This window comes from Xiphias gladius, chromosome 6, assembly GCF_016859285.1.
Source record: "Xiphias gladius isolate SHS-SW01 ecotype Sanya breed wild chromosome 6, ASM1685928v1, whole genome shotgun sequence".
NCBI lineage: Eukaryota > Metazoa > Chordata > Actinopteri > Istiophoriformes > Xiphiidae > Xiphias > Xiphias gladius.
Window position 1 is genome coordinate 21,403,147 of NC_053405.1, and position 27,130 is coordinate 21,430,276.

A 27,130-nucleotide genomic window follows, 5' to 3' on the forward strand; every position below is an offset into this window, starting at 1 on the left:
GAAATATTTCTGTGTAGATAGATCTGGTTTTGTAAAGTGTTCAGTTAACAATTAATTTGGTAAAGTCTGAGTATTTACCTCACAGATAGCTTTGACAGGACCGTACTCCTCTTCTTTCCTAGGTATCAAGATCCCAGAGAACTGCGTGGCCCGTGTGCGCGAGGAGCTGTTGCTAATGGACGAGGAGGTTAAGAGGAGGCGAAAGGAGAAGGAGCAGCAGGCTGTGGAGCAGCGGCTGGCTGAGGAGCGCATGCGCAAAATGGAGCAGGAGAACAAACACCTCCTGGCAAATCTGTTCAACCAGAAACCCATACTTAACCAGTCCCTCACTCAGTCTCTCACCCAGAGCCAGATCCTCAAACTGAAACTGAACCAAAACGCTCTACCAAGGACACAAATTGGGAGCCTCTCTCCGCTACAGAGAATGCAAGGCCAAACCCAGTCCACTTTACAGCCGCCCTCCCAGAACTTAACCCTGCTGTCCTTACAGAGAAATCCCGCCCATAACAGCTGGCCCCACAATTCCACGACCACCTCCACCACCAACCAGGGCCCTCTGCCCAACACCAGCTCCAGTTTCTCTCAGTTTTACCCCCAGCCTTTCATTTCCCCTTTTCCACAGCTGAATAACCCGCCTCTTCCACTCCATCAGCCCACACTTACTCCTAACTTGTGCTCCAAGAATCCACTGAATGAGATCTTGGACCTGACTGTCAGCTCACCGTCCCCCTCCCCAGACAGCACGGAGGGTGGGCTGAGTCTGGACAGTCTGACAGGACACGCAGCAGCATTCGGAGATGACTTTAATCTGGAGTCTCTGATTTCCCAGAATGCACCGAATGCCCAACACGCTGCACAAATACAGCAGCCTCATTTGCTACAAAAACAGCAGCACCAGCAACAACAACAACAGCAGCAGCAGCAGCAGCAGCAGCATCATCTTCTGCAGGCCACTCAGCAGCAGCAGAATCACAACCTGCTGGCCAATAACCACCACCAAGACTTCTTGGATTTATTTGATTTGCCCCTGTCACCCCAGATGCCCACACAGAAAGCCAGCCCTTCTTCCTCTACCTCTTCCTCCTCTTCCTCCACGTCCTCCACCTCTTCTGTGTCAAACAACCTGGTTTCTCAGATCCACGCCGGCCTCCTGTCCACACCCACCCTCATCACAACATCGTCCTCTTCTCTGTTTCCCGGCTCTCCCCCCTGCTTCTCTTCCACCTTTCTCCTCCCCCAGTCAGAGCCTCTGTCCTTACCCAACGGCCACTGCAGTTCCGGCACTCTCGATGTTCGCGAGGCTCTGAACAGCATGCTACAGGCCGGACCGGACCGCAAGTCTGTCATTCAGTACCGGCAACAAGACTAAGAGCTTAAAAATGGTAACAACTCGTCTGAACTGTCTTTTTCCTTGGGTAGTTTTTTTGTTTTGTCTTTTAAGGCAGATTGCGTCTTGTTCGCTGCTGTCTTCAATCGCACCCTCGGACCTACTCCCTCTCCCCTCAGGGCCTATAGTCACATCACTGCCTGTCCTGCGCTCTGCTCACCCTTCTCTCTACCCACCTGTAGTGTTCACCTGCTTGAGGCTGTCGAGGTGATGGCGGGCTCGATCAATAGCAGATTTCTGCACCAAAGTGTGTCCTCCACAGTGAAAGGCAGCTGTTTAAAGAAAAGTGGAAAAAAATGTGATACCTGTATTTTATTGAACATACGAGCTGCCCAAACAAAAGCTCATTCATTGAGGTGTGGAAATATTTAATAACTCTCCCGCTGCTGATTTTTACGAGGTATGATCGGTGAAGTTGCTGGAAGCTCTAAATGCCTTTCACCAGTTAACACCACATCTTTAGACTTTCCTTTACTGTTACTTTGCTTCACGGCCATTTTGGCTATAACAAGGCTAAAACAATCTTTGCTAAAACAAGGCTGTATGCAAGGCACGGTTTGAGTGAAACATAAGATGGCGTTAAACTGGAAGAGAAGAGAAAAAAACACATGAAATCTTTTAGCTGATTAGCCATGAAATGCCTCAGTTTTCATTTTTCCTCGTCTACATGCTCCCTCTTGTTTCTCTCCCTGCTTGTATGAACACTAGTGTGAGGAAAAAAGGGAGAGGAAGAGCAGTCTGCTGTTGCAAACAGTGCCTTTGGAGAAATCTATAAATGCAGTCTTCAAAAATCCATGTAGCCTAATGTATAGATTTGTACTTCTGAGCGTTGGTTTTAATTTTAATTTAATATGGTGTATTTCTATTTAACTTTTAGCCCCCTCAGTCAGTCATTGTTTGTGTTACACTATGCTGGTGGTGGGTTTCAGGAACAAGCCTCCATTAAGCCTATACGCGCTTGTTGGATTGTCTGTGGAGCTGCGACAATGTGCGAGGAGGTCAGTATGGCACAGTTTGTCGAGCAGCATGGATAACAATTGTGTCCAAAAATTTTATCACCCCTCCCCTTTTTTTTTGAAGCTGACGATAACATTTAGTGATATGACTCCTGGTTTGAATTGACTTTGAATTTCTCAGGAAAGTCTCAAGTGTTTAGTTGGGTTGTTTTGTGTGTCATTTTGACCAATATAGATGCGACAAATTTGTTTCAGTCTGTAATTACAGTGGATGACAAAGAATTTATTCTCTTGAGGTTTGAAAAGCAAACCCTGCTGTCTTTAACAAAAGCTTCACTTCGTTAGTAGCCGTAAGTCTTCTCAAACACCGGGTTCAAAAAGGGTTAAAAATATAAAATGTATCTGATTAACTGTGCCACCATTTCAGACATTAAGGCTGTAAAACATTTGAAAGGTGTAAACTTGTAACGTTCACTGTGTATGAGAGTACATATTTAAAAACCTGTGAGATCTGGCCATCTTTGAGTGAAAATGATGCACTGTTCATGACAAAATGCCGGGATAAGTTCCAGTGATCAAATAGCAATAAAACCATATTCTACATTTGTGATGAAACAGAAACGCCTAAGTACTGTTAAAGCTCAACAGGCAAAGCTTTGTTGCTACCTTTGCATGGTATGAATCCTTTTATTTCTGTTGTACTTCAAAGTCTTTTAGTTAAACAGATCCTGAAATGCATACAACCTTTGTATAGTAAGTTTTCACGGGATGAACGCAATGCGTTCTTGATGTTTTAGTCATCGTTATTATAAAAGTTATTGTTATTTATATTTAAGGGATATTTAGATTTTAGATATGTTATCCTGCTTATTAGAATAGTTAACGAAATGTTTGGTCAGGGAAGTTTCTAGTTGTCAAGATTACTATAAAACAAATTCTATTATAACCTGCCACCAAATAAGATTGCACTGTTCTGTACTGCTGTACAGTGTCTGGATTTATTTCTGCTCATTTCAGTTTTGCTTTTCTCAAGTAGAATTGCTTCTCCAACTTGTAGACCTTTGTCAGGCCTTGAGTTCACAGAGAGATACCAAAGTGTTCCACAGACACCCCTAAAGTTACTGACTCTAAGATATCAGACCTTTTATCAATCTCAGGAAGAAACCTACAAGAGGTGTAACAGTGGGGCGTTAGCAGAAATATATCATTTCCCCTTCTAACAGTGGTGAAACTAACCAATACATGTGCTGTTTTTTCCTAACTTTGTGCTGTGACTCTTGCTGTATTTATGTTTTAGACTTAATGTGATGGGTTTGTCGTTTGTCCTTGTGAAAATGTCAGTGATTCTAAATGTTTATGCCTTCTTAGGGCAAAGATCAAAGGCTGTTTCTTTTTAAGGAACATTATATTTCTGTGGACATTTTTATTTTTATTTGTGTTGCAGTTGTTGGACATTTGATTCCTGTTAAAGCTGACAGATTTTGGAGTCGATTCGCACCCAGGTTATACTGAAATGTGCAATTGATCTGTCCAACCCTTTACTCCTCCCACAGCGTAACAGATGTTTAGGTTTAGGTTTAGACTGACTTACTCACGGCGTCACACATTCTTGTTAATGTTTTTTTTTTGTTTTTTTTTTGCAGCATGTTTTCCTTGTACCTTCGTTAATTTTGCTTTTAATATTCCTCATCAGGCACATTCCGAGACATCAGTCTGCAAAAGATCTGTCTTCGATTATGTGTGTAATAGTCACACAAATAAAGCTTTATGCATTTGAGGGATATGGACCCCATTTTTAGGAAGAAAAAGCTTTTTTTAAGAATCTTTTTTTAACGTAGTTAGGCCTTTTATCGTTTTATTATCATTTTGCACTAAGAATGGCATAATCAAGTTACTGTTTTCTTGTTGGTTATGATTGAGCGTTGCAAGCTTGTTGTGTTTCCGATCTTGGATTGCTCTGTGTATACTGTAACCATCTCTCGTTTCTCCACCATTTGCATATTATATAAATGTTATCACTCAGATAATTTATTGCTAACAAAAAATGAAACAAAAAACATGCTACTGATTGTATGTATTTTTAAACAAAGCCTATTTTTTCTGTACAAAAACAAAACTGTGTTCAGCACTTTTATTCTGGGTTGTGCTTTTGTTTTCTATATATTTATAATTTAGATCCAAATGTATATATTGTAAAATTTGTGCCTTTCAACTAATTCTTTAAAAAGGTTTTCTACTCATTAAAGGAAGGACTATATGAAATTGCAATCTTAACTTTGTAAACAAATAAAAACTCGAAGATTGCTGAAACTGAGTCTCATTTGTTCATCTGGGTTTTCCAGTTTTTATCCCTACTACTTCATATTTATACTCTGCTAAATATTGTATTTTTTATTTGAATACATTTATTTTTCAGCTGTATGACAAGGGTCATTCTGCTGAGTAAGTACTTGTACATTTTGCAGATAATACCTCAGTACTTTTCTTACTTGAGGTGTTGAAAAGCAGGACCTTTTATTTGGAGTATTTTTATGTTTTTTCGCGTTGACATTTATACTTGAATAAAAGACCTGAATACTTCCTCCAGCACTGATAAAATTCAAGGGCCGAACTTTTACATTGATGATGCAAACATCTGTGCACAGGAACCAACCAAAAATGTTTATATTTACAAAAAATATGAAAATAACTGGTCTCCGCCAGTGATGGTCTTTAGTATCGCATTATATAGAGACCTCACTAAAGATTGGCACACAACCGTGGACGAATTACTGAACAGTCTTATTTGAAGAGGCCTCTTTGTGCAGCGACTGTTAGAGAGTCAAAGCAGTCATAAAAAAGACATTTGTCCAGGGGCGGATCATCTCGAAATCTATGAATCCATTAACTTGCAGCCCAGGTCTCAGTCATGTCTGTTCCCTTTCCCTCTACTTTAGTCAAACACAGTATATTTTTTGTCACAGGCCAAACTGGGAGGAGGCTTTATTTATGAGGAGGAAACGTTTCCGGTTGGTGACGAGGCACTCGCGTGATGACGTAGTGAAACTCACCTGTACGTTTGGCTGTCGAAGCCACGCCCCCTCACCTGTCTTCCGGGACGGCTCAGGAGAAACTTTTTAAACTACAGAAACAGTCAAAGCGAGCGAGGGACACTCGAACGGGGGACTTCCAGGCGGGATTTCTACACTTGGATGAGTCGCCCGAGAGTGACGGACAGGAACGGTTCAGCCTACAGAGCGGAAGTTTGCAGGTACGTTAGCTTCACGTCTGTCAAAGGTTTCCTGGTGGGGGGTGGGGGGGCTGAAGAGAAACGTTTAAACAAGTGAAAACCAAGTAATTTCAAAGAAAACAGGATTTTTGTGTAAGTCAGGCAGCTGTAACCTCACCTATATAAGATTTAAGCTAGCCACGGCGTTAGCTTTGAGCATTTAAAGGCCTATAGCTTAAGACTGGACGTTTACAGAACTAAAAGCCTAATAGTGTCATCACCTATTCCTTTCCCCTGAGTTTTCTTTGAGTATGCATGGGCCTATACATCAGCTGTGGTTGTTATCATGGCGGGTGGTTTTTTAAATGACATATTTTGGTCTGTGGTTGAAATAATTTGGAATCAGTCAGGTAGCTATAGCATGTTTGTGGGTGTGTGTGTGTGTGTGTGTGTGTGTGTGTGTGTGTGTGTGTGTGTGCGTGTGTGTGTGTGTGTGTGTTGGGGGCAGCTTCAAGCCCCAAGCCCCACTTTCCTCATCCTCACCTTACTGGTTCTGCCACATTTGCAAGTTTCTATCTGCCTGCCAGGGAGTTTCACAATAGTTTCGACTCTGCATTCCCAAACAGCTGCGTCTTCCTTCGCCTTGACCCCAGTCAGTGTACTTGCCGATCCACTCTCTGACTGAGGATGACCCAGTGCGTTGAGTATAATGGTCTTGCGTGCTGTTCTGAAAAGTGCCCCGTGACAGATTCTGGCCTCGAGTCGGGTATCTGTGGATTTTACAAATTTACTTCCTGAATTAAGTGAAATGTTTTGATCATTGCTGAAGGTTTCTGTCAAGAACCATCACCTGCATCATCTGCCATCAAAGCTCCTTGAAGCGCTGTGTGTGTGTGTGTGTGTGTGTGTGTGTGTGTGTGTGTGTGTGTGTGTGGTGGTGACATAGATAAAATTCTCTATTTCATAATATGTCATTGATCAAGCGCTTTCACAAAAATCAAAAGAGGAAATGTTAACGGAAAGAATAACCAGAGAGAAATGTCTGTTTGGCTGTTCCAGCAAATCTAAGTACTTCATCACACTGGTGACATATAAACGACAATATTGCTGTAAAGCAGCCCTTCTTATTGATGAGAAGCGTGGCACACAATGGCCAAGTACGCTTACAGATATTAATGGGATGGATACCTCTGTACAAACTGTGTGGCAAAATCTCCAGTGGTGTATACCATCGCCAGTATGTCACGTCATATCACTCAACCTTAAGTATATTCTTCAAGACACTGATTTATTTATTTCTGTTAACATTTATTAACAAAACAGGCATTTGCTAATTTGACAGGTGAAGGTTACGTGCTTGAGGTTGTTAACAACCCTACAGGTAGCTTACACAGTCCAAGTTGTTGCCTAGTTTTACATTTCACAGGCCAGTTTGGTTTTGCTTTAACAACGCCACACACACAAGACTTTTTGCATTTGTATCTGATTTCTTTATCTTTTTGATTTTCAGATTGAATGAGAAAGAGAGTGAATCGGTATTCCTTAGTGTGTGTGTGTGTGTGTGTGTGTGTGTGTGTGTGTGTGTGTCTGTCTGTCTGTCTGTCTGTCTGTCTGTCTGTCTGTATTTTCTCATAACCCATGTGAAGAAATCTGAATGGGAGTCAAGGTAGGTTGTGAAGTGGGTGCTTGCAGTACTTAAACACTGTTGACAGTACATGCAGTGAGCAACTCCACCATGATTGGGGACTACAAAGCCTCTGGCCTGTGTAATTACAGCCACTCTGTGGGCTCTGTAAACCTCTGGAGTATTTGTCCTCCAAAGCTCGATATTTACACAAAGAAGCTTTGCTCTTCCTCATTAACCACTAACCACAGTGTGTTGAAGTCCATTCAAGGCTTAATGCCTCTCTCAGTCATTAATATTTATCAGCGTGGCTTGTTTGAACGATGCACTGTTGAAGAATTCCAGTTATGCCTCACACTAGAAGTAGGCCTCTGTATTTATAGTGGAGCCCAAAGTTTAGCTCTTCTCACACCCGTAGTGGAACAAGGTGCTCTGGAGTTGAGGGTTGGTAGTTTGCATGTTTGTAGGCCAGCAGGAGTGGCTTTATCTCAAAATAAAAGAAACACGGAACAGCCTCTGAGGTGGCTCTGTTCTACAGAGACTAAAGTGCTGAGACAGGAATGAGAGATTATTAACCTACTAGATGGGGCACACCTCCGCCAAGTGTTTGTTTTAGTAACAGTAGTGGTTGCTTCCTGTGCTCGGTTTTCTTCAGACCACTTAATAATTCAGCACCAGTGCCCCTGCCTGACCAGAGGCCAGCTGTTCCACCTGGCTGAACCCACGCCAAGGACTTGCATCTGTTACTATATGTAGCCACCACTTATTCTCAGACTTATAAATAATCATACAGACGCCATTTTTTGTATGAAAGTTCTCTGGTATAGGGAGTAATAAGATGTTTAATATTGATATCACTTCCTGTGCACTCTTGAGGTACATAACTGCTCCTCCCCTTTGTTCTCCCTCCTAAGCAATTTGGCTGCAAGTCACTGTGACTGTCGTCCTGACGACTCAGGGCACTGATAATCAGGGTCACACAGAGAGAGAGATTGCAGCACACCCATGCTTTGCGTGCATAAATGTTAACCATGAAAGAGCGATACCATCAAAGCTGTGTGTTGCCACGGTGCTATTTCCTGATCCTGAAACACAGCAAGGTCTGTGTAGGCACCCAGGAAACTTTACTCAGAGCAAGCAGACCTATAGTGTAGCAAACACCCCGTCAATTATTAACACCCCAGTGCTCTCATTCCCTGGACGTAACCATAGCACCCAGCTGACTGAAACTCAGCCAGCAGCCTGGGACCTGCTGCTGCTGCTGTGTTGTGCGAAAGAGTTGGCCAAGACGCTCGCATACCACTGACAGGGGGGAACAAGTGGACCTGCTTGCCTGTACGAACCTGTCAGAAAGGGAATAATTGAGGATACATCAGTAATATAATTGGAGTGATGGACACATGACCTATCTGTTGGAGGCAGTTGAATGTCAATTTATTGCTGTTTTTTTTTTTTTTTTCATTTTCTAGATTTTAAATTGAATATTTTTAGGTGTCTTCTTGCCGTGATGTTTTTCTGTGGATTGATTGTCTTTTGGGGACTGACCGACGTGTATCAGTGACCGTGTGTGGCTGAGATACAGACTACAAGTTCATTTACTGACCCATCTGGAGTTTTTTGGTGTCTGTGACTGAGTTGGTCAGCAGTTGTTTTTAACAGAAGAGGACAACAACACTGTTTTCATGAAGCTGACGCAGCGAATGAAACTATTGAAGCACTTTGGCTCTGTGCCCCCCGAGCCTCCACCACCACTTCTGGTGGTGCCTGTAAGTGGATGCGTAGTGCTGTAGCATTAACGACCTGCGCTGTCTGTGTTTTTTTTTGTTTTGTTTTTTTATAGTAGGTCATGTTACCAGAACAATGATTGTACGTATTAATTTGTTCATATTGCACTAGATGAGTTTGCGGTTACTCTTCATAGCTAGAGTGCTGTTAATGTCTTAAGAACCTTTTTAGGTTTTGTCAGTCTCCACAGATCATTTAGCAGGTTAACTATTACAAATGTATGTTTTCTGTTTGAGCTTTAGTCAGGCCCACAGAACTTTATTTTTAATTTAGTTAAAATCCAGATGTTTCCAAATAAGTACTGATGAGACAGTTAGTTTATTAATCAAATAGTGTAAATACAGGAAGTCAATAGTTCATAATTAAAGCAAAAGTCCCACATCTTTGCTGGTAACAGCTTAAAAAATGCAAAAATTTGAATGCTTAAATTTGCTTCATATCATTATTAAATGAAGTCTGAACATCACATTTTTTTTGAGAGATGAATGAGTTAAAACATCGGATAATTTGCTAGTATTTATTTTTGATATAAATGCATAAATAATATTAAACTTAAAAAAAAGGTCAAATATACATACAGATTTATTTACTGCAATTTCGTTTTGCATATCTACCAACATATACAGTGAAAAACATAAATATTTGGACTGTGACACAGTTTCCGTAATTTTTCCTCTGTAAACTTCAGGCAGTCATTGACTGCAAAGGATTTTCAAGTATTAAAAATAATCCTTATATTTATAGTTATGTTGGTTTGTCCAATTAGTTTTGAGCCTCTGCAAATGAAGGATTATAAGAATGGCTGCAATTCCTAAATGGTTAATTTCATATTTTTGTTCAACCCCTTGAATTAAAGTTTAAAGTCTACACTTCAATCACATCTTGATGGCTTCGTTTCAAATCCATTGTGGTGGTGTACGGAGGCAAAATTATCAAAAATTGTCTCATTGTCCAAATACTTATTTACCTAACTGAATATACAATATGCCAGTAATGGAAGGATAAGATATCTGCAACAATAGTGGCCCTCCCGGCTGTCAGTTTGGCTTTATCATACATATTGCAGTAGGTAATTGTAATTTTTATTTGACGTTTTATAGACTAAATGATTAATGGATTCATTCATTTTGTTTATTTATTTTAAAAAAAGAAGGAAAAAATAGGGGAACTGATGTGAATTACAAGGAGTGTGTATAAAACTTTGTATAAAACATCAATGCTTTGCATTGCAAGAGTCAGTGTAATTTCTGTTATAATGTTGGGAAAAACAGTGGCAGACCATGTCACCTTAAGTGTAGAAATATATGCTTTCATACTTGAGGCAAACTTTGAACTTTGCCTTACAAGAGATCAATAATTGATTACATTTTCTTCTAACTTCTATTTCTTTGTATATAACATTAGATTTTTTACATCTGGAATGATCTCACACTAGTTGGTTTTCAGCCAATGACCAATGAGGGACCGCATACCTCTCTGTGATTACAATACCTGTCACATTTAAGGTACTTCACTTCTCTGATATCTGTCTATGGGGGTTTATGTACAGCAGTGCAGCCCCATCTTAAATCCATGTTTATTAAAGGGTGCTAGAGAGTGACTGTGAGAGTGGGCAAAGGCTGGGTGGGGGAGGAGCGCTCCAGGTGAGTTCTCTCCTTTTTTTTCTCTTTTTTTTTTTCCGTCTCTCCCTGCTGAGAGAGAAAACACCTCAGCCGGTCATATTGCAAATGATTTCAACAGGAGGATCAGGTTTCTTCTGGGCTGAAGCCACCATCCGTGCCAAGCTGAACTGAGGAGAGAGTAACTGGAGTTGGATAACTGGGGGATCTGTGATTGTTTGGCTTTTGGTGTTGCCATATGAAATATAAAGGGCTGGCTGTTCACTGAGCGCCAGAGGCCGCAGGTGTTAAGCTCAGCTTAGAAATCCCAATGGGAAATGGAAGTGAGGTTCAAAGACCAAGTGGTAAGTGGGGAGGGAGCAGTAGACAGTAGACAGAAAGTCGCTGCTAACTTTGTTATCTGTGTTGACATTTCTTACTTTTTTAGCTAATTTCGACTCGATAAACATCTGATTCAACTCCATAGTTAGAGGACTTTGTTTGTGACATGACTACTATTTGCATGTGGTCTTTTGTCTTCCGTTACTCTCAGTTTTGGATCAGTATGAAGTGCACTTCAATAGGGACTTTTTGCTTGTTTCACATTGACTTTCATCGTGTAGCTACATGGTCCTATCTTACGTCCATAGTTAAAGTTTAAGCGATTGTATCACAAGTGTCCTGCAGCTACAGTAATCTTTATGAATATGGGTCATTTCAGTAGCTGAGTGTTGCAACATTATATTGACAGAGCTGTCCTCTTCAGTAGAAAAGTTATGAAGCTGTGTTACAGTCTTGTTTGCTCTTTGTTTGTGCAGTTCTTTGAGTCAGTCGCTACCTCAGCTAATCCTGGTTTCGGATACAGAGATTTAGGGACTCTGCAAACTAGCTGCTGCTTGATTATTCTATCTTTCGCTGACTTGTGTTTTTAAATTGACAGATTTGTTCATCTTTTGAATCACGGGCAGTCCACACTCGCTTGTTAGCTGTGTTTTTTGCTTTGCTCACTATTGGCACGTAAGCCCTGAGGCTACAACTAACTGTAAAACTACCGTATCAAACAATCACGACTTCAGATGTCTTTGTCAGTTTAGGTCAAAAGGCAATCAGAAAACCCGCTGCCAGCTTTTATTTGAGCAATAAGGTTGGTTTATGATTAACTTGGTAAAACAAATAGCCACCTGTTCACAGGTCACACACTGCACACTTGCAGCCCTGGTTACAATCACCAGCGAGGTTAAGATTTTTCTGGTGATCATAATTGAGATTTTAACCCCTCAAAGATCAGTGTTTTATTTTTTATTTTAATTAATTTCTTTATTGCTACAACTGTAAGAAACATGACTTCATTTAAAAAAGGGTAGTTTCATATTGTGTTTTTAGATGATATGTTTGACATTGGCTGGTGTGTGTGCTCAGTGAATTCCTATACAGTTGTAGATGTGATCTGTGTTGCACTGCCAATTCTAATACATGTCTAATACATTTTTTATCACTTGACTACAACAGTACTGTCTCTGACAGTGATGTAGAGTCGTTCTTATTTTAAGCAGGTGTCTTCCTTGCGCTATGAAGTATCGTCCATGGCCAGCCCGCGCTTTGTTTGGTTGGTTTTGAAAAGAGCCATTATGCGGAAAATGAGAAACACGAGAGGCACGTTGTCATTTTAGAGGACTGTTTATGTAACAATGCCGTCGAGACATTCTTTCTCAGGTGATTTCATATCAATGTACTGGAGTCAATCTGATAATGTGAAATCAAGGAGTGAATGACCCATAAAAGTTCAAATGTTAGAGATTTAACAGCAAATCCAGTTTCCTTATTGCTCCTAGTTTCTGGATCCGATAACCAAGATGGCCACAGCATCTTCAAAGAAATTACGCGGTGGTTTAGAAAACACTTAAATTCTTCAAAACAAGAATAGCACTGAGAACTCGACTGTCTACAAATGCTCCACTATTTCACAAACCTCCAGGGCCAAGAGATTTGACTGTGACTGTTTACAGAGTCAAACGTAAAAATGTGCTATGTAGAGCAGTCACAATGTGTCTGTGTCACTGGAAAAAGAAATATATTTGTCTCTACAGCTGCAACAATTAGTCAGTTAGAGCATTAGTCAAAAGAAAATTAACTGGCAACCGTCGAATGTGTTTGAATTATAGTTTTTTTAAGCAAAAATGCCAAACATTTGCCGGTTGTAGCTTGTCAGATGTCAGGATGTAATGTTTTTCTTTGTCACACACACACACACACGGACACGGAAGACACTAAGTAGCCCCTCCTCCATACCGGTCAGGCAGGATTAAGACAGGTGAGAGCATGCTGAGATCAGGTTGAGTCATACACAGTCTTTCTCCTCGGCTCAGGCTCAATTCTCCTCCTCGTAAGGACCTGGATTACATCATAGAATTAATAAATTATGATTTAATATCGTCAAAGTTAAATATTCATTGGCTAAAGTATAGACTCCTTCTCATGACTGTTGTGTATGTGTTTTTTTGATTTTTCTTTCCAGAAACCAGGCATGGAGGAGTTAACAATATGGGAGCAACATACAATAACACTAAACAAAGTAAGTGGTTGTTAAGTAATCAAATTATGAAAGGTTTTATTTCAGAAATAAGTTTGTTAGGGGTTATGATGAAGATATTGATGTATCTTCCTACCCCACATAAAAATTTGACATGAAATGGCGAGAAACAAAAGTAAATTTGAAGCGCAGACCAATAATCTTTGGTCTGCGCTTTGTGGCTGCACAAATACAGAAGTGAAAGTCGAGCCTCTATGGCAGCTACAGAGGCAGCTTCAGTATTGTTTCCAAGGGTATTGTGAAGGACTTGTGGGGTTTTGAGCTCGACCATGTTTCACAGCACAAACTCCAGCAGGAATTCAAAGCGGCACGCCCGGCTGCACCCCACAGCACCAGCTGTTCATACTGAACACCGCTGGAATGTGCTGCTTCGCCCTCTATCTCTCCACTGTATCTCCTACACATGTTCATGCTCCACCCACCTACTTTACTGCATTCTTTATCTTCATTTATGTTATTCTGTCATGTCTTTGCTGTCTTTTTCTGTCTCTCTCATTTTTTTTTTTTTTTAATCTCGTTACTTCATAATGGCAGGATCCCAAGCTGGGGTTTGGTTTTGCCATATCAGGAGGCAAGGACAAGCCTCATCCAGACAACGGGGATACAGCTGTGGTTGTGTCAGATGTGCTGCCAAATGGACCAGCCATGGGACGACTCTTGTAAGTTGACTGCCATCATCCTTACCTGACTGGAGGAACTTATAAGACATCATTGTTTACATAAAAAACACATGATCAACCTTGTGATTGTATACGTAAAATCACCTGGGACGTATGTGAGCCCACCACAGAACCAGGGTCATACGTGTGTTTCCTTGTCTCTTGCAGCAACAAAGACCAGATTGTCATGGTGAATGGAACGTCCATGGACAACGTCCACTCTAATTACACCATTCAGATCCTGAAATCGTGTGGCAAGACTGCAAATATAGTGAGTACAGAGCCGAAGCACCAACCAAAACCACTAAATTATTTCCACTCTATGGTGTATTACTGCCTTCTTGTCTTTGAATGTTTGGCTCTCTCCATCTTTCCATCTCCAGACAGTGAAACGCCCTCGCAAGATCCAAATACCCGCCACCTCCAGGCCGTCTCGGGCTGCCTCCCACTCCAACCTGCTGGACCACGACCCTCCCAGACGAACACGACGCTACTCTGACGGCAGCGACAACCGAGATGTCAGTCGGTACCGAGCCCGCAGCGCCACGCCTGATCGTAACGGGCACGGAAACGCTCTGCCGTTAATGTCATCGGGTTACAAGAGGCTGCCACACCAGGACGTTGCAGAAAAACCCATCAGAACTACTCTGGTTAAAAAGAAAATCACAGATGGTAAGACTTTCGGGAACTGAGGAAAGAAACCTAAGTTTGTTTGCTCTGAAGTGCTCGTGGAGAGATCTTTACTGCATTACAGAAAAAAAAAATGAAGCTCGGGGTTTAAAAGTTTTTAGACAAAGATAATCCACAGCTCTCTGCTTTTCTGAAGTGCTGATTTCAGTCTGGAGTCTTGTTGTCTTCCTTTTTCTGCAGAGTATGGATTGAAGCTGGGCAGTCAGATCTTTATCAAGCACATGACAGACACAGGCCTGGCTGCAAAGGAAGGCACACTGCAGGAGGGAGACCTCATTCTCAAGGTGGGAATTAGATAATCAATCTGAAACCATCGTATTCAGTACATCTTCTGTGTTATTTTTTAAAGCTACAACTGTTACAAAAAACTGGAAACTGTCAGAATTCATCAATAACATATGAACAAATGTAATCCTCAGTTTGTGTTAATCAGTTTGTTTCCTTTTACCAGATCAATGGAATGACGACTGAGAATCTGTCCCTGCTGGAGACAAAGCACCTGGTGGAGAAGAGCAGGGGCAAACTGACCATGACGGTCCTCAGGGACAACCGCAAGTTCCTGGTCAGCATCCCAGAGGTGGAGGACAGCGCCCCCAACAGTGAGGATGACCGCCGCCGAGACAGCAGCTCCGAATTCGATGGTGAGGGAGGGAGAGGGGGAAAGGTGGGGTAGTAAATGTGAGCGTCACGGGCGGAGGTGAAAGTAAAGGCGGCTCTGAATTACTCTTACTGTGTAAGAGAAGAGGTAATGACGTGAATGACAGAGTAAATAGAGGAATCATTGATTAAGGGTTAGGACCAATGATTGTTCTGTTCTGTTTCCCACCAGACATTTCAGACATTGATGCAGACATGCCCACTCACAGAACATCTCGTCCACCCACCAGAGAGAAACGGACCCGCAGGTACATGTCACACCTACCCCAACACCTGATAAAGTGAATAAACCTCTAGTAGAAGAAGTGGTTGTACACCTGGGTAGGGATTCATCTTAGTCTGTCTGAGATAAACCCAAAGCCCGTCTCACCACTGACATGTTAGTTACATTTTCTACCCACCAAGCCACCTGCTGTCTCCTCAGCCTTTACACAGGGATTTGATTTTAATAGGTAGTAGTTTGTGTTTTTCATTAACTCAGTATGACCAGTCCTCATCATCTTGGCCCATAAATAACGTCACAGTATATGTGTAAAGCAAACAAAGACGGTAACAGTAATACAATAATTTAGGCTGTAGTTAGTGGTGTTTAAACAAATATGAGAATCTTTCAGCTCATGATGTAAAGCAGCAAAATCTGAATTTAATTGATTTTCTTTTTCCCTTTTTTTTTTTTTTTTTTTTTTTAAATCTAGAACGAGAGCTGAACCTCCTCCATCAAAGTCTCGGGATTCATCACCTGTGCGCTCCACCTTGACTCGGCCTCCTGCAAGACCCTACGCCTCTCGCAGAGGTCAGTCCTGCAGAGGATCGCTCACTCACACCAGAAATACACACAGGTCGTTGATCACATACTCAGACAAACACTGAGTGCAGGCGTTACCTGTAGAAGTTATTTACAGCCTCTCAGAAAAAATGCAACATTAACATTTACTCATTCTGGTAACGTGTTAAGAAAGGTTTGATGTTTGTGTAGCTGCTGGAAAACATTGAGACTGAAATACAAAACATGTAGATCTAAATACACAGTTGGACAGAGATGATGTTTGTTAATGATTGTTGTTTCTTCAGCTCCATCGGAGTCGGAGTCTGATCGCAGCGCCTCTCCTCCTCCCGTCAGGAGAGACAAAGACAGTCCTGACATGAGGGATCAGCCTGGCAAATACAAGTCAGTTCAGTTTTATTTTTTTAACGATGACAAAATGTTAATCAGACTCTGTGACTGGACAGCACATTTATGGTATATATTTAGATTTTAAACGCAAAATTAATGAATGAAGAAACATTCAAAATGAATGATAATTTGACTGTTGGACAGATCAAATAAAATCATTTTGATTAAAGAATTGTTAGGTAGAATTTTTATTACCTTTTCTAGCAATAATACCAGGGTTATTATTTTTATTTGATAATCTCGCAACATAGCATAGCTATTTTGTGTCAAAGCAGCCAAGAAATCAGGTTTCTCCATCAGTAAAGCAGCTATGATTACTGTTTTTTCTTAATTCCCTTAATTTAGACAAGAAAACCTAAATTCACAATGATAGGTCAATAAACATAATCAGGTCGAGAGCCGACAATTTCCAGATTGTTTATGTGCATGTAAAGGCAACAGTAAGGTGTTACTAGATAACTTTTTGTTTTGCTCTTTCTGCAGAGCTTTCTCCGGTTTGTCCACCCTCCCCAACCCCCGGTCCTCTCCTGTAGTACACAACTGGACCACCTCTCGCTCTTCCTCCCCTTCCTCGCGGCCCCGCAGGCCGGTGTCGGAGTCGGACTCTGACCACAGCGCTTCCCTTCCTCCAGTCCGAGAGAGCTCGCGGCCAGACAGCAGATACAAGTAAAGACAGTGCTTTATTCAACTCCAAGCTTAAATTAAAGATCTTTGTGATACATAATCCTGATTAACAGCATGATGATATCTCTCCAGTCAATAGTCCAAAGAGTTTTCGACATTTTTTCGTCCCACCGGATTATTTTCTAACTGTGTTTTCTTCTGTTTTCTTGTTTTTCCCTGCAGAGTTCTCCCTGATCTGCCCCACCCAGGCATGAGAGCTTCTCCCATCAATGTTCGCAAGGAGCCACCAAGGAGGGTCAACTCGCCTGTCAGAGTCCCGCCCCCGGGTCAGCACGCACGCTCACACACACACAAAAACAATCCAACTTCCTTGTGATGGTACACATCCGATTCTTTGTCTGACACCTCGTCAGTACTTTGTCTGACACCTCGTTGCTTAATCTTTCAGTATTTGCTGATAAACAGGTGTCAACCCTCAAATAAAGCTAAAGCCAGAGCAAAATATGTAAGTTGCTTGGTGCAGCATTTTTAAACCATGATGGAAATGATCGGTTATTGTTTTATACTCGGGGTATGAGTCATGGCAGTGTTTCTCTACACTATTTCTATGTTTATGACTCCTATTGCAGAGAAGATAAAGATTTTTTTGGATATTTGACATCATGATACATATGCAGTAGAACGGGCAGCACAGGATGATAGAAGCTGGCAATTACCTGACTATAGTTGGAGTTATTTATACAAACATATTAGGGTCAGTTCACCATAATCATGAAATCATGTTTGGTTTAACTCTTACATGTTTCAAAATGAATGTTGTAAAGATTTATAAATGATAAAAATACTTTATGTATCAGCTTATACTTTTGCAGAGGACAAAAAACATTATGTTATGATAAATATTATCACAAACAACACTTACCATTTTATGCTGCAATTTTAAATCTACCATATCTTGTTCTTGACTGTTGTTCTCTTCTCAGACTCTGATTCCGAGTCAGACGGCAGCTCGGCGCCTCCTCAGAGGCAGAGCACCTCATACAGTCAAGACTCCCTCAGCAGATACAGGTACAGATGAAGGTCCGCCCAACCCCAAACTCCAACCCCCACCCCCACCCCCCTCCTGAAACCCAACAAGATCTCATGGACTGGAAACTGAGCAGACTGTGTGCGCCTTTGCCGTAATTAACATTAGCTAATCATACCTTTTTTATTTACCTTTAGACCTTAAATTGACCCTTTCTGTCGTGTGATTTCTGTTGTTTTGCTCATTTTGTTCCTTAAAGCCTAATTTTGTAGCCTTTTATTTTGCTTGATTTCTGTTTTTGACTGTGTACCAAGTGTTTGTGTGGACATTTTGTTAACCAATGAAATAAAAGTGACTTTCACTGAACAAGTCCCTCTCCTGTATGTGGCTAAGTGTTGATTTAAAAGAGGAAACTTACCAATGAAGCAACAGTATTTCAATCATACATCTGTAAAAAAGTCCCCAATGTACTGACCATTCCCTGCAAATCTGCATGTTTTATTCAGCGTGTTTAAAAATTCATAGTAAACATGACCAAACAAGATTAAACAAGACAACTAATGCCTCTGAATGGCTCATTTCGATCAGTCACAAAGCAGTTAACCGTCAGAGAGAGCTTCCCTCAGAGATACTAAGGTGAATATTCAACATTTCAGTCCAATGCTCTCAGCAATAATCATCATATTAGCCACGGGCCCCCCCCCTCTCAAGACATAACTGAGATTTGTTGTCTTCCTCCTCCCTCACTCCCACCTCCCTCTCTTCTCTTCCAGAGTGCGGCCAGATGTTGCCGCGCAGCCCCAGGTGGAGCCGCCACGATGGAGCGCCACCAGTGTCACTGCCAGCAATCCGCCACAGAAAGGTACCATGTGTACAGATGTTTCCGCTGAAGTGTCTGTCTGTGTTTGTAGTAAGCTTTATGAAAAGTTGTGGAGGGAGCTTGTGTGTTTTCTTGTTTGATTTTAAACAGTTGTGTGACAAAATCAAATATTTGTCATTTGACAAAAGTTGAAACTTATATTCTGTGGCTTGAATACAAAAGGGTATTTTCTTAATAATGTATTATTACCAACAGTCATCTACATTTTTTTTTTTAGCCACTGGCCGATTAATTTCCAGCTAAATTAACCCAAAACAATGTATTGAAGTGTGACATGTTTTTTTTTGTAAAAGCCTTTCACAATGACAGCCTTTGTTTATTGGTCTTGACAGCTCCTTCAGAGTCTGAATCAGAGGCCAGTTACGCATCTGTCCCTCGCAGGGAGTCTACAGACAGCGGAAACTCCAACACAGTCAACAACAGATACAGGTGAGAGACACATTGTCATACATCAGATGTTGCCTGTCTACTACATATGAGGTGTCTGATGGTAAGATTTGTTCCAACAGATAAGTTTACCAGCATTCAACCAACCAATAGTCGATTCCCAAGCGCTCATATTGAAAAGTTTCATAACATCGGCTTACTTTCTCATAACCACAAACTATAAACCTGACATGTGGAACTAACCAGAAATGTAACTCTAAACTTTACCAAGTACATCAGATGGCCTAAATTTAACCTCAACCTACGCTGTTGACAGTAAATCTGCTGTCTATTGATAGTAACCTAAACAGGTGTACGATCAGAATATGGACAGATCAAATAATATACCTGTAGTTTGTTAAATATTTGCTGATAATCAACTGAAGTTTTTCACCTCATTGGTCTTAAATATCTGTCACTGTACAGTTTCAATAGTAGATTATCAGAAGAAAGTGTTGTTCAGGGAGTCTGTCAGTTCACGTTAGTCACTCGCCGAGAGAGACGAACTCAAGAGATTAAAAGCAGTGTATTTAACTGGATGTAGAATGAAACTCCTGATCCTGTTTGGTGCAGAATAGACAGTAGAGAAATGCTTCACTTTGGAGATGTATAAAATGATACTGACTGGATGTCTGATTGACTAATCTGCTTCTCTCTCTCACACACACACACACACACACACACACACACACACACACACACACACACACGCGTGTTGTCACATTGTAAAACACTCTGCACACACTAATGCACAACCTGACATGACTCCCGGAAAGGATTGCATCACATATTGTTTCAGTTGAACAGTTTAGCTGCAGACACACAAAAACAACATAAGACATTTGATCTGACTATGTCACATTTCACACTTAAATCAATGATGATTATTCTGTTTTATTGTTATTGTACGATAAGATGACAAAAAAGGTCAAAAGACATATGGTAGTTCTTTACATTTATCTTTATTCCAATTTCTCAGAGTCATTCCTGAGATGAAGTCCACTTCAGTCGCTGTGAAGCAGGAGCCGCCTCGTCGTGTCCCATCACCCACCAGACCACCTCCCGATGGTCAGTTTACTATCCTGTGTGGCACACTCTTATCCTCATCCTCCCCTCCTTTTCATTGTCATCTAACCTTGTAAAGCAAAAAGGCCAGAGTTGGCCCTGACCACACTCCCCGTCGTCTCTATATTTCACTCAGATTCCTCAGAGTCAGACCAGCTTTCACATCTCAGGAGGTCTGGAAGCTCTGAGCGGGACGTAAGCCACCACAGGTACACAATGATATTATTCACTTCATCAGACAAACAAATGGTAGAGCATATCAGACAATAATCAGAAATATGCTTACATGGAAACTTGCTTCTTGCTATTGTAAATTTTCTCCTTCATCGGGACCTTGCCTCTAGCACAGTTGTAGACACGTTGTTACGCGAACATCACATCGTGTCCTCTCCTCCTCGCAGTGTTCCTCGTGCTGCTAATGGAACTGGCACCCTCAGGTCCGGCATTTCAGTGAAGAGCAACCCACCACTCTACTGTAAGGCTCAACACCAGCAGTGATCTGATAAGTCAAATGACAGAAAATTAAGTTCCAAGTTTGATAACTGTTGAATTGTTTCAGTAATGGTATGCAGTTGCGATTATCGCTGAACTGTTTCGTAATTCATCAAGAGAAATTGCCAAATTTGGTGAATGTGACGCTGCCTCTTAGCTTTGGGGTCAGAGTCAAAGGGTACATTACAGATTTTTCACAAATTTTTTTTTTTGGGGGGGGGGTCAAGTGGAGAGATTTTACTCTGGAAAAAGGAAAAATAACTTTTGTTGTAATAAATGCTATAAAATGGGACCAGGGATCAATAGATAGTGTAATAAAGTGAGTGCACATAATCAAAAAATGGATTTAGTGTTAAATTCAGATTTTAAGGTATCATTTTGAACTCTGCTGGTATAGTTTGTTGGTTATTTTAGACATTTTATCAACTAAATAAGCAATTAATTACACAGCCAAAGTGTTAATGAAATTAAGAGTCTCACAATTTCCATATCTCTTCCAGCCAAGACTGCAGAAGAGCCCATCTACTCCTTACCTCCAGATTCTTACCCATCACCTAATCCAGGGTGAGTTAATGTTCATTTACCAAGGTCTTTTTCTTCATCTTTGAGCCACTGCCACGGTAATTGAACCACAATCGAATTCCTTTGCTCGCCTCTTCTGGCTGTCGGACTCTCTCAGGTACAGCTCTGACGTGCACACCGTGTCGTTTGTGAAGGAGGGCAGCGTAGGCCTGAGGCTTGTGGGGGGCAACGATGTCGGCATCTTTGTAGGTGGAGTGCAGCCAAACAGCCCTGCGTATGACCAGGGAATGAAAGAGGGAGACCAGATTATGCAGGTGAGATACTGGCACTATACTTCAGCTTGGACTTCATTAGTTTATTATTACCACTTATAGCTAAAACAGTAATGAAAGTAAAGAGGTTAATATTTATTTCAGCTTCTAGAACCAGAAAAACTTTGCCCTATTTAAAGCTCAATAGTAACCCCTATTTTGGAAGGTCAGCTGATTTTCAAGATTGTGGAGAGTTTGCATCAGTCTGCCAAAAATATGACAGGTCAGCAAAAAAAAAAAAAAACATTTCTGTGCTGAAACAGTCACAGTTAAATAAACAGATTTATTTTAGTTGTTACGACTGGATCTTGTTGTTCTGGATAATGGAAGTCTGAATGCAGTGGGCTCCCTGTGACAGTAATGTGAAAAAGTCAACTGTTAAATGTCTTCTTACAGTTTTTTAAGTATTCAAAGGTCCTTTAGGATATAAAACAGCTTGAGATAAAACGTCTTACCCCTCACACTATTTTAACAGATGTCTTTTTTTCTTTTTTTTTTTTCCAGGTAAATAAAGTTGATTTTGGCCATTTCACACGTGAAGAGGCGGCCAACTTCCTCCTGAACATCAAGAAAGGAGAACATGTGGAAATTTGCACTCAAAACAAGATGGACCGTAAGTCAAGCCTAAAACTGATCGTAGGATGACTTCCTTTGAGTCTTGACAGAATCTTTCAATCCTAAATTTATTATCTCTTCAGTTTATAAGAAGATCATCAAGTCCAACCTGGGAGACAACTTCTACATCCGTACCCACTTCGACCACGAAGCAGACGGCCCCATTGGCCTGAGCTTCACCAGAGGAGAGGTGTTCAGGGTGGTCGACACAATGCACCGCGGGAAGTTGGGCAACTGGTTGGCCATCCGCATGGGGAACGACCTGCACGAGATGGATAAAGGCACCATCCCCAACCAGACCAGGTCAGGAGGAGACGAAAAGAAATTTCGATTATCTTTAGTTTCAGCAAGAACCATAACTGAGTTTTTATATCCGTAATTTATCTCCTGTAGGGCTGAGACGCTGGCCAGCATCGAGCAGGCACAGCGGCCGAGTGGAGAGAGGCAGGTGTCGGGGCCGAGAGCTGAGTTCTGGAAACTACGGGGGCTCAGAGGGAACAAAAAGAACGAAAAGAACATCCGTCGGTCTCGAGACGACCTGCTGCAGCTCACCATTCAGGGCAAATACCCGGCCTACGAGAGAGTCCTGCTCAGAGAAGGTTGTTTTTCATCCTCACACGCTGACGGTGGCATGTAGAGTCATCTCCTACCTCTGTAACTAGTCGAGCAAGTTTTAATAATCCTGAATCGTTTCTGTCTGCAGCTAATTTCAAACGGCCCATTGTCATTCTTGGTCCTCTTAACGACATTGCCATGGAGAAGCTGGCCAGAGAGATGCCTGATGAATATGAGTTGGCAGGTTGGTTTCTTCTTTTTGTCGCTTTTTGACCTGATTCTCAAGTTCAAGTAATGTCTTCCCTATCCCTATCGCTTATTCTCCTGATATTCTGTTTATATTAAACATTTCTTTTTTTCCTGTTGCATTATGGTAGAAATGGTTCCTCGCAGTGGAGCAGGAGACAGCGGCTCCACAGTTATTAAACTGGACACTGTGAGGAGAATAGCAGAGAAGGTGAGCAGTAACAATCAGAGCTCAAATTAGCAAATAGAAAACAGCAGTCGACATGAAAATCCCCTTTTCTTTTTTCTGTTCTTTCTACACCTCACACCCTCTTTGCCTGTGTTTTTCTCTCCTCTGTATTCCCAGGACAAACACCCTCTTCTGGACATCACGCCCACTGCAGTGGAGCGACTCAACTACATCCAGTACCACCCGATGGTGCTGTTCTTGGACCCTCACAGCCGCAAGGAAGTCAAGGCCATGAGGCAGAGGTACAGCCCCAACTCCAACAAGAGCTCCAGGCGCCTTTACTCACAGGCCCTCAAGCTGAGGAAACACTGCAGCCACCTGTTCTCAGGTAATGACACATGAACAAAGTCTCTCCATGTCACATGTTATACTTGACAACAATTTAGACTTCACACTGTACAGTAGTGACGTGCGTTTCTTTTATTTACCTGGTTATCCCTGACAGATACAGTTGTAGTGGTACCAGTTTACAATGTATATTCATCGTTTTTCTCCGGACTTTCCTCTCCAGCACGAATTGACCTGCAGCCCAGTTCCAATGTCTGGTATGAGAGTCTGAAGGATAAGATCCGCCACCAACAGTCCAAACCAGTCTGGGTGTCTGAAGTCACGGTATGACACACCGCTCCTTCTGACACACCCATGTCTGACTCTTTCACATTTAACCCCTCTACTCTCACAGTTTTAGTTAAGTATGGTGCTACAATCTCATGAAAAACATTCAGAAACGTCAGCTTTCAAGATTTAGATTCACAACTTTGCATTTACTGATGCATCTTTAAAATTTTTCTCAAGTATGTGATTCATTTGGAGGTGATTTGTGGTTCCAACAATCAGGACATCTCCTCAGCCCAAAAAGGATCACGACATGCGTCAAACTACAAACTTGTGAAAGTTGCTACATTAGAGTAAATCTTTAATGTGGATATTTCATTTATATATTATATATTTTTTATGTAGGTATACACAGGCTCTTTTTCTTACGAAAAGCTTAATTTAAGAGAGCTGGGAACTGTGTTAACTATCTTACCGTTTGTTAAACATCTCCTGTTGTCCAGTGGCAAACTAATACGACTACTCTCTCTGCCCAGTTGGAGAGTGGTGGAGAGCAGGACCTGGATGCTCTGGACCAAACCCAGTCAGACTACCTCAGTGCTGCTAGTGACCTGGAGGACACCGACGGAGAGGCCTTCACGGACGGAGAGGCCTACACCGACAACGAGGATCTTGAAGAGGCTTATCCCGGACAGGAGGCAGCCAGACCCCCACGAGGCACCAGGGTAGCAGGAGCCGCTTTGGCCCGATCATCGGAGCCGGCCTCCGGGCACCACAGCCCCACCATGGACCCCACGGACCCCGAGCCTCACGCTGACAGGTACTCCCTCAGAGAAATCCCACCTTTAATGCACGTACCTGAGCCCAGATCCACCCGCCGGGATTACAGCCCACCTCACAGCGCTGCTGAGGAGGAGGACCCCTCTCATCGCAGTTTTACAGACTCAGACTTCAGCGCTCTTGATGTTATTGAGCCCACCACTCCATCAGACGGACCTCCGGATTTTATAGCCCCCGACCCCTCCACTCGGCACTCTGTGACTGAGCCCTCATATGCTGAGGTGCTGCCTGAGAGCCCACAACACACCAGCCTGTCTGCTATTGAAGAGAAATTACAGCAGGTAAAGAAAATGTTGCTCTCAGTTAAAGGAACATACCTGTGTTTTTGCATGTGTAAACCCATTAAATCAAGTGATCTTTAGAGCCAAAACAATTAATTGATGAATCAATTAGTCAGTCAATCAAAAGTAATCATCAACAGTGAGTATTTGTTGATTGTTTTCTGAATATTTTTATCGAACAAAAACAGGCTATTGAAATATGGAAACTTTCACTTTGGGAAATTGTGATGGACATTTTTCACAATTTTCTGATACTTTAGAGACCAAACAATTGATCAAGTATTTTAGAAAATAATCTGCAGATTAATCGATAATGAAAATAATTGTTAGTTGCAGCCGCAATGTATTTTACATTACTGTGTTTGTACTGCGTATTATAAATGCTACTGGAAAAACATCACAGTGTGAGTGTTGGCTACCAAACACTACCTTTTTTTTTTTAACCCCAAAAGCTACTGAATTTACATTTTGTTTTTAAATTCTTTTTTTTTTTTCCCCTCATTTAACAGTCTACTCTTTTTGAGAATTCCAGTGTACGATTTTCCAATCAACAAGTGAATGCACCAGCAATGGGTGACTGGAGCATTTAAAGCTGTGTTATTACCACAGAACAAAAATCTAGCTCTTCAACCCAAACATAAAGATTATGGTAAATGTTTACTGTTTAGGCAGGTTTCAAGTCTCTGTCTGTTACTTCACTTTTCCTAATGCAACCAGCGGCTGCCTGGAAGTTAATCATTTTAACAGTAACTGCTTTGGAAAATGGTCGTCATTATTGTACAAGGATACGTGATTTGTAGTAAATATGTTTAAAAATCCAGAATCGCCAAAATAGTCTTAAGGTCACCCAAGAATCTCTGTGAAACTAAGATAAGTTATGCTGTAAGTGTTTGCAGTAAGATTCAAACCCCTTCTTCATGATGTCCTCTCTTCTAGGCTCGCTCGGCAGAGCCACAGGCACAGCCGGAGGAAAAGAAAGGCCCTCACTTCATCGTGTAAGTCTGTGGGTTTATGGGAGTGGCGGGGGTTTGACCAGACCGACGCTCTGCGCTCATTTTGACACCTCTCTTCTGCTCCTCAACAGGCTAGCGCATCATCACCAAGCGGTCCAGTTCAGACGCACGCAGATCCGAGGCAGCGACAGCTCGGAGGATGATGAGGATGAAGACGATGACATTGAATGGGGTCCTGCAACAGAACTCTAGACACATCGAGGATTAAAACCGGAGTTGTACGGGACATAGAAACAGTTTCACTCCCCTAAGAAACTCGTTTCTTGGAGTATTTAGTTGGTTTTATCTGAAGATGTTGATCGGCCTGCTCTAGGGCCCTGTTCAGGTGTGCGATAGTAGAAACTGCAGTGTTCAGAATTACTACAACCTTTTACTATGAGTTTTTAACATCTAAAAAAAGGTTCTCAGATTAATGTTAAGATCAAAGTGCCTGATTTCTTTTCAGATGTTTATTTAAATAAGCCTATTTGAAACAAATCAGTTTGCTCTTTGTTATTGCTATTGCATGAAACATATCAACAAATTCTAGTTGTATTAGAAACTAAATGAGTCTCTTTTTATGGACATAGGCCAGGACACTTGTGAAATATTTGAATGCCTCTTTAACAACCTTTTCTACATTAAAGTGTTTTGCTGATTTCAAAAGTGTGTTTGTTCAATCATACAAAATGGCAAAAGTCCATAAATGTCTCCGATGTTGTGTTTGAATTTTTACCAGCTTTTCACATAAATAAATTCAACCCACATCGCCGATAATCACTCAAATGAGACAGAAAAGTAAGGGATGTGAAAATGTTTTGTCTCGTTACAGACAGTGAGATTTTAGAACAATGTGACACACAGGATGGTAATAATTGCAGGGTGAAGCAGGGTTAATCCATGCTTCACCACTATCAGATCATGGTCCAAGGCCTCTGGAGTGCGCAGAGGAGCCAGATGTACAGACCTGAGTTCGATCATTTCAAAGCCAATATAATTAAAAAGTACATTCATGGTTTATTATTGTAACATTTAAATGAGTTTAAATGTCTTTGATGTTTTTAGGTTGAAAACCATCTATATACAATTTATGTGGTTTGAATAATCCTCGTTTTTTTCTTGTTATGAACTCGGTAACTGGT

At 41.5% G+C, this 27,130-nt stretch overlaps 2 protein-coding genes across 11 annotated transcripts in view; both read left to right on the top strand.

Annotated features, from left to right (window-relative positions):
- The window catches only part of si:ch73-63e15.2 (protein strawberry notch homolog 2), a 66,037-nt gene extending 61,416 nt beyond the window's left edge, over positions 1-4,621 (top strand). For 4 of the 7 annotated variants that reach the window (XM_040128213.1, XM_040128216.1, XM_040128218.1 and 1 more), the window contains one exon: positions 123-4,621. In XM_040128213.1, the coding sequence (XP_039984147.1) occupies positions 123-1,369 (1,247 nt within the window). In that variant the 3' untranslated portion in view covers positions 1,370-4,621. The remainder of the gene's footprint in view (positions 1-122) is intronic. The other 3 variants (XM_040128214.1, XM_040128212.1, XM_040128215.1) reach the window with 1 other exon arrangement.
- Positions 4,622-5,372: 751 nt separating this feature from the next.
- tjp3 (tight junction protein 3) lies at positions 5,373-26,646 on the top strand. Of its 4 annotated transcripts, none has more exons than XM_040128724.1 (30): positions 5,373-5,593; positions 13,074-13,130; positions 13,683-13,807; positions 13,976-14,078; positions 14,191-14,479; positions 14,678-14,781; positions 14,949-15,138; positions 15,327-15,402; positions 15,850-15,947; positions 16,226-16,322; positions 16,812-16,994; positions 17,175-17,278; positions 17,936-18,020; positions 18,753-18,841; positions 19,192-19,288; positions 20,265-20,353; positions 20,487-20,559; positions 20,752-20,825; positions 21,343-21,406; positions 21,522-21,678; positions 22,180-22,288; positions 22,374-22,593; positions 22,684-22,889; positions 22,994-23,089; positions 23,223-23,302; positions 23,438-23,648; positions 23,832-23,932; positions 24,412-24,996; positions 25,933-25,991; positions 26,081-26,646. In XM_040128724.1, the coding sequence occupies exons 2-30, from the start codon at positions 13,083-13,085 to the stop codon at positions 26,199-26,201; spliced, it is 3,933 nt and encodes a 1,310-aa protein (XP_039984658.1). In that variant the 5' UTR covers positions 5,373-5,593; positions 13,074-13,082; the 3' UTR covers positions 26,202-26,646. The 4 variants fall into 4 exon arrangements, with proteins under 4 accessions (XP_039984658.1, XP_039984656.1, XP_039984657.1 ...); XM_040128722.1 differs by lacking the exon at positions 5,373-5,593 and adding an exon at positions 8,655-8,941; XM_040128723.1 differs by lacking the exon at positions 5,373-5,593 and adding an exon at positions 10,657-10,923.
- The last annotated feature ends 484 nt before the right edge of the window (positions 26,647-27,130 follow it).